This window comes from Periophthalmus magnuspinnatus, chromosome 11, assembly GCF_009829125.3.
Source record: "Periophthalmus magnuspinnatus isolate fPerMag1 chromosome 11, fPerMag1.2.pri, whole genome shotgun sequence".
Taxonomy (NCBI): domain Eukaryota; kingdom Metazoa; phylum Chordata; class Actinopteri; order Gobiiformes; family Gobiidae; genus Periophthalmus; species Periophthalmus magnuspinnatus.
In genome coordinates this window covers 2375011-2382825 of record NC_047136.2, presented here as the reverse complement: position 1 = coordinate 2382825, position 7815 = coordinate 2375011, and the positions used below count along the sequence as shown (strand labels likewise).

The 7815-nt window shown below is 40.1% G+C and overlaps 1 protein-coding gene across 1 annotated transcript; it reads right to left on the bottom strand.

The window, feature by feature from the left end:
* Positions 1 to 371: 371 nt before the first annotated feature.
* nrsn1l (neurensin 1-like) lies at positions 372 to 7210 on the bottom strand. Its single transcript, XM_055225148.1, has 3 exons — positions 7150 to 7210; positions 3863 to 4014; positions 372 to 785 (listed from the first exon to the last, which is right to left on the bottom strand). The coding sequence occupies exons 1-3, from the start codon at positions 7208 to 7210 to the stop codon at positions 372 to 374; spliced, it is 627 nt and encodes a 208-aa protein (XP_055081123.1).
* Between the last annotated feature and the right edge of the window lie 605 nt (positions 7211 to 7815).

The following is a 7815-nucleotide window of genomic DNA, read 5'->3' as shown; positions in this document are numbered from 1 at the left end:
ACGTTTTACTTTGCCATGAAATATCCAAAAGGTAAATTCTCAAATGCTGAACCAGTGACTAGACCCAAGAACTCCCTGTATTATAACAAAAAGCTGCTTTAGCAATATATATTTTCACCGTCTCCATCTGTATTAAATATTATTGGCCTATTAAATATGTCCCTTGTTAACATTACGGTTGCTAGGTAACAGTTATGGAATCACCTTTACACGTGTCAGATCTGCTGCCCATGTCCATCCAGGAAGTACATTTTACTACGCAAAAAATAAATAAATATATAATCTTAAATAATCTTAACTGAGGAGTCTCTCACACATTATAAGGTCTGGAACTGGACCAGCAGCTCGTACGTTCCACAGTGGACGTGTTTTTACGAGGCTGGTTGCACGTTTTCCACTTTCGACAGAGTTACAGGGACTTTTTTCTCGTCTAAAACCGGCGGCTTGGTGACTACATCCCCTCCATCGCTAAACCCCATCCATTTAGGCGCCCACTCCCCTCTGCCCTCCCCGCTCTCTGCTCTGTGGAATAGCCGGGTCTTCCAGTCGGCCCGAGGCAGCACCCAGACCGCCAGCCCCATGGCCGCCAGCGCCACCCCCAGGCAGGACAGCCCGATCCCGGCCGCCCTGCTCTGGTGAAGCCCCCGGTTGAAGTTAATCGCCTGGGTGTCCACAAAGAAGAGGTCGCCTTCCCCAAAAGACTCGATTTTGTGAGGGGTGGAGTAACCGACCGACAGACTGGCGACGCCCGCGGTGAGGATGAGCAGACCCAGAGCCACGGAAACCTGCGGAGACACAACGGACACAACGGACTTAGGACGTCTGAGGATCCAGGGTTTGGTTCTACAGTTTATGTTCACACTTCTGAGATAACAACCTCAATATATCAGGATCAGACGGTTTATATGAATGGACATAGCTAGCTTTTTTCTTTTCTTTTTTTTTGAGTTAATTAGATTTTTTGTGTTTTCTGTGGGGGGTTTTGTTGTTGTTGTTTTTTTGTTATTTTGAGTTTTTTTTATTTCTATTATATATATTTTTTTATTTTGATTTTTTTTTGTTATTTTGAGTTTCTTTTTTTAGTTTATTTTCTTTATTTTTTTTGTTATTTTGAGTTTTGTTTTTTGTTATTTTTATTATACATATTTTTTATTAATTAATTAATTTCTTTTTTATTTTTGTTATTATTTTAAGTTTTTTTTGTTATTTTGCGTTCATTTTTTGAGTTATTTTGAGTTTTTTTTTTTTTCTTAACTTATTTTGAGTTATTTTTTATTTTTTATTTTTTTGATTATTTTGAGTTTATTTCTTTGTTTTTTGATAAACTGTCCCCTCTCTCTGTCTCTGCTGCTTCAGACTCATTCTGGTCTTAAATGTTCGTATTAACCCTCTACATGATCCTGGGGTTTTTATTTCTCTATTGTGTCTGTAAATCAAGATATGAACATTAATAACAGACAAATCAGGCGACTTTTTTCCCGCTGTGGTTTACAAATAAAATCTCACCTCAGATTAACAGAGTTTAGGCTTCGGAGGAGGGTTAAGTGTCTTGTCTGCCCTTGTCTGTGTCCTGATTCTGTTCTGTGGACCCTCCCTTCCCCTGCCTGGCTGGATGACCCGGTGCGTGGCTGGGATGGCTCCCGTCCTGCCGTGGTGGGCCCCTCTCTGTCCCTTAGTTAAGTGACTCTGGCCCTAGAGACTTGAACTCTGTCTGTAAATGGATGTGCATTAGTCCTGGACAACTGCCCGTCCCGCTCGACCAATGATGTTTTAAATCAAGAGCGGGATTCAAACCGCACACCTTTGGATCAGTGGACTCAACCAACTGAGCCACTGTCGCCCATTTCCAATCGCGATTTCTGTGCGATTCCCAGTGGCTCCTCTCCAAACCTCGACCTGCGTTTGGACCGAATCACCTCCCCGACGCCTGTTCTGCACGTTATCCTTTTGTTTTGCCGACAGCGTTGAGGTCAGCGAACGCAAATCCATCTGCGAACGTCTTTTTTTGTCATTGATAAAGTACGAAAAGCAAAAAAAACAGAGTAAAAAATCCAAAAATCCGCCGTACCGAAGCTAAAACTGCGAGAAACCCCCTCGTTTTGTTTCCATTTCCATCGACGGCGTGTTCACTCCCGACTTTAAAAAGGTCATACACACTTGTTTGTTTATGTAATTGCGATTGTGCAGGTGCCTGACGCACACAAACCCATCTGTACAAATACGAGGTGAACCTGCAGAGACAGCATTCGGAACTGCTCGCTCCGCACAAACGTCCAAACCGACCCATTTACTCTCACGCTACGCAGGTGGAGCTTATTGCGACCAGGTGTAGCGCTGCCACGGAACACGGTCTGTAGCATAATGTTCACCCAGGAAGTCAACGAGCGATGGGAGAACGCGATCGAGGAACATATGGCGCGCCGAGTCTGGATTGTGTTGTGATCTTTGCGGGTTTTGTATCGTGAGCTGTCCGTGGTGCTGAAGTTACAAACGAGGCCATGTGTGAACTGATGAAACTCATTATTTTGTCTTGTAATATACATAACGGAATCTTCTCATGTGAGATTTTAGCCACGTTCTAATGTTGTTTCCTCCCCCAAAACAGACCTGGAGTTGTGTTTTGTTTCATTCGCACATGTTTGAGTCACACTTTATTTTTAGTCTGTCTCTTATTAGATGTTCAGATGATTCTAGTGAAGATGTGTGGAGTTTAAGTTTAGTTTATGAGAAGAACTAAATATGGACAGATCAGTGTGTGGAGGAAAAACAACTTTCTCCAGATAAACTCAGACAAGACTCAAGTCAGAGTCAGAGTCTTTGTCCCACAGAAACACAGAGAAAGTGTCAGTCGCCTCCAGTCTCTGTCTCTAAAACCTTCAAATCAGGAGAGAAATCCAGAGGTAATAATGGACTCAGACTTGGACTTTAACAGACACGAGACAGAACAGAACGTCCAGAACATCCAGAACATCCAGAACACTGCTGCTCGGGTCAGGACTAGAACCAGGAAGTACTTCACAGATGTGTCCTGTGGCTCAGAGAATAGACTTTAAAGCAGATCTGGACTAAACCTGGACTAAACCAGGACTAAATCAGGACTAAACCAGGGACTAAACGAGACTAAACCAGGACAAAACCAGGGACTAAACCGGGACTAAACCGGGACTAAACCAGGGACTAAATGGGACTAAACCAGGACTAAACCAGGACTAAACCAGGACTAAACCAGGGACTAAACCAGGACTAAACCAGGACTAAACCAGGACTAAACCAGGACTAAACCAGAACTAAACCAGGACTAAACCAGGACTAAACCAGGACTAAACCAGGACTAAACCAGGACTAAACCAGGACTAAACCAGGTCTAAACCAGGTCTAAACCAGGTCTAAACCAGGTCTAAACATGTTGAATCAGTGTTTTTTTGTTCAGTTTAAACCTGAACATTCTTCCTGAAGATGTGACTCAGACCTCGACTTTGACGACGTTTAAATCCAGACTCAGACTGTTCTGTTTATGTGAATGTGACTGAAACGGGTTTATTCTGCACTTTTCTCTTTTAATATTACTTTTATGATGATTATTTATGTTTTGATTTGTCGTATTGTGATTTTAACGTCTTTGAATTTCCTTGTGTACAAATTGTGCTGTACAGATAAACTGTCCTCGCCTAAATCTGCAGGTTTGTTTGTTAAACGTGTGTGAACGAAACAAAAAAAACACAACTCTAGGTCTGTTTATGACGAGGAAACATTAAAACACATAAAACACGGCAGTACGGCCCCTTTAAGAGCACAGTTTGTATAAGTGCTATAGGTTCCTCCTGTTTTTCCCGTGTTCAGCTGTAGTCCGATGCTTCCGTACCTTCCAGATGGCTGAGTTCCACCACAGGGATGATCTCTGGCTCTGGACGAAGCCTTGGTCCTCCAGGTTCCTCTGCCACATGGTGGAAGAGCACTCCTCGTAGAAGTGGTGCAGGTACGAGCGCACGCCGAACTGCGAGGAGGAGGAGGAGGAGGAGGAGGAGGAGGAGGAGGAGGAGGAGGAGGAGGAGGAGGAGTGGAGATGTCTATGAAACAGCTCAGGATAAGATCAAGACTCTTTTTATGGTCACACCTCGAGTTTAAACACAAAAACACGGGATTCTTGTATCGGTTCATCTGTTTTTCACATGATCCTGGAGTTGTTTTACACTTTAAACAAAATCCTACTGTTTTAATTTATTTTTATTTGTTTATTTATTTAAATTAGGACAGTGCATATTAACCAACGTGTCGACAAACAGCATCAATGTGAATGTGTCGGAATTAGCGCAACAACGAGTTTACATCCGTCGTCCTAAAAACAGAACATTTAGAGAAACAAACAGACGAGACAAAAGCGACAAAGACACGACAAGTGAACCACGACAGACCGTTCTCCGAGTTTAACCTCCTGAGACCTGGTGTCCTCATCTGTGGACAACACCTTTTGGGTTGTTTAGGCCACAGTGCAAATTTTTAGAAGAACAGCAACAAGAACATGTTCAATTTTGAATATTTCTAAGGGTTTAGAATATTTATTTTTATTTTTAATTTATTTTTATTTGATTTGTTTTTTTTAATTATTATTATTTATTTGATTCGATTTTTTTATTGTTTTTTTAATTTATTATTTTTTAAATTTTAATTCATTTATTTTATTTTATTTATTTATTTATTTTTATTTGATTTTATATTTTTGTGTTTTTATTTGTTTTATTATTTTTTATTTTATTTTTTATTGTATTTTAATTTATTTATCTTATTTTATTTATTTATTTTTATTTGATTTTATATTTTTGTATTTTTTTTGTATATTTATTATTATTATTATTATTATTATTATTATTAATTGTTATTGTTATTTTTCTTTTTACAATATATGTGTTCAACCACTTAATAGTTTTGCAAATAAAGTCCTGCAAGAGCTCGAGTCTCAGAAGGTTAAGACGCCACAAGAAGAAAATAATCCACCTGTGTGTGCGCGTTTGATTATTTTTCAGTGTTTCAAAGTCTTGTTCTTGAAGGTTGAAAAGTTCCTGTGCTCCATGACTGTGATCCTCTGATAAATGTCTCCGTTTGGACAGATTTGCTCCTGCGTCTCTGTTTGTCTCAGTCTCCTCTGGTCAATGCTCTCGTGTTCAGTCGTTTTTTAACTTATAAAATCCATTAATGGCGGAGGAGCGAGTCCATTTAAAACTTTAAAAACAAGGCAAGCGTCTGTAAATACCTGATAACTTTCACAATCCAAAATATTATACTTAAGACGTTACAATAGTGATACTGTAGATGCTTTTTGTCCAGATAAGGTCTTATATGTTTGAATCTAACCGCAATAGTTTGTCTCCTCAGTCTCGTTCATCGTGAGCAGCTTGTGTTTTATTCTGCTCCAGCTCAGGCCAGAACGTGCTGTTTTTTTTTTGCGTCACTGGGCAAAACATTGAACTGCCATTTCCTGTGTGAGTTTAAGTGATTGGCGATGATCAGACACAACTTTGGTACGAGTTTCCTGTTCTCGAAGCAAACGGCAACTACGACAAGAGCTATTTCGAACCGTAGACTGTGTAAAAAACGTGGATTAAGTGAGCGTGAAGTCGCCCCAAACGAAGCTCGTCGAGGTTCGCAGTTATAGCGGCTAATCTGGAGCTAAGTTTCATATTTGGGAATCCGACCGCGAGTATCATAGCAACCAAAGAGCCAATCAGAGCGAGGCTTGGCGACGCTTTTCCGGGTTGTCCGCGAACGCGAGAGACACGGGTTATTTTCACTGACGTCACGGTCGTCTTTATTCTGCACAGTTCACGCCGTAGAACTGGTAACACAAAACAACAACAACAACAACATAAAACGTGGCTCACACTACGGATACACACACAAGTGCACATAAACGCGAGAAAAAATAAGAAAAGAAAAGATAAAAAAGTGACCCGGAAGCAGGAAGTAGTTTCACGACCTTAAACTAGACGATTTAAAAATAAACCAAACTTTTACAACACTGTTCCAAATTAAAACTATCACTGTTATCGTCTTATAAATGAAAAATAAATATGAAATGAAAAAAGAAGAAAACGAGACAAGCCAATTCTCTACAGGTAAAACAAAACATCTACTGGTCAAAGAAGTGAACTGCAACAGGTTTAATCGACTGTTACCAACGCTGTCAATCAAACCTGTCGCTAACGGGAGCGATTTCAGGGAAAGAAGGACCTGATTTGTCTGTTATTAATGTTCATATTTTAATTTATGGATAAAATAGTGAAATAAAAACCCCAGGATCATGTAGAGGGTTAATACGAACATTTAAGACCAAAATACGAGTCTGACAGCAGCAGAGACAGAGAGAGGGGCGTAAAAACAAAAAATAAACTAAAAATAAATAAATAAAAAAAATAAAATAAAAGCAGCAGTTACAGAGAGAGGACACAAAAAAAAACCCTCAAAATAATAAAAAACAAAACAAAAAAAGAAACAAAAACTCAAAATAAAAAAAATTGAAAAAGTAAACTAAAAAAAAAAAAAGCAGCAGTTACAGAGAGAGGAAACAAAAAAAACAAACTCAAAAATAATAAAAAATAATAAAAAATAAAGGAAAAAATAAACTCAAAATAACTCAAAAAACCCAGGATCATGTAGAGGGTTAATACGAACATTTAAGACCAAAATGAGTCTGAAGCAGCAGAGACAGAGAGAGGAGACAGTTTATCAAAAAAACCAAAAATAAGCTCAAAATAAAAATAAATAAATAAATAAATAACTCAAAATAACTTACAAAAAACAAGGTAAAACAAAAACAAAACAAAACTCAAAATAAAAAAATAATACTCAAAATAACGAGAAAAAAACCAAAACAGGATCATGTAGAGGGTTAATACGAACATATAAGAACAAAATGACAAGTACACAGTTTTTCAATAGAAAATGAATTGGGGCCAGACTCGATCCACTTCCTGTTTTTGAACATGGCGGCTAGCACATTAGCTCTGTCCATTTCTATACAGTCTATGTTTTGAACCATGGTTATTGATGTTTAGAATCATTTGTCATCAAACTCAGGTCTTGAACACAAACATGTCCCATTCCACAAAACGGACAGTGGAGTTTTCCCTTTTTTTTGTACTTTCATGTAGCTCACCTCACTGCCGGACGACTCCCCTCCCGACCCGGACACGCAGGGATTAGAACACAGCACCATCTCAGCTCTCTGTCCGACACCTGCAGGAAAACACACAGCACATACAAACACTTTAAAGAGCGTGTGTGTGTGTGTGGGTGTGTGTGTGTGGGGGGGGGTGTGTGTGTGTGTGGGGGTGTGTGTGTGTGTGTGTGTGTGTGTGTGGGTGTGGGTGTGTGTGTGCGTCAGCCTCCGGACCAGGGGAACACGCACGTTGTTTATCTCCTGAATATAGATTTCCTTAATAAAACCTTTCCTTCCGAGACGTGCCATAAATCCAGCCTTCGCTCTTATTGTCGCCATGTGAACGATTGAAGGCTAACGTCCCGCCGCCCACGCATGACTCACGCGCGTAACCCCCCGCTGTCTCGCGCGCAAACACTCAAATATCCGTCAGCTCGTTCCCTCCCCGTGCTTTTTTTTTTTTTTTTTTGATTGATTCCTCTCATTCTCTCGGTGTCCAAACGCTTTTAAACGGGCCACACAACCACGAGCGTAATCCGGGCGGGCTTCAGTCTGCGACAACACAACAAAGTGCCATCCATCAAACCGAAGAAAGAGAAGTGAAGGCCGGTGATAAATGTGTCTTTCTCTGCTCAGAACCGGACGTGCGCTAAAAAATATGA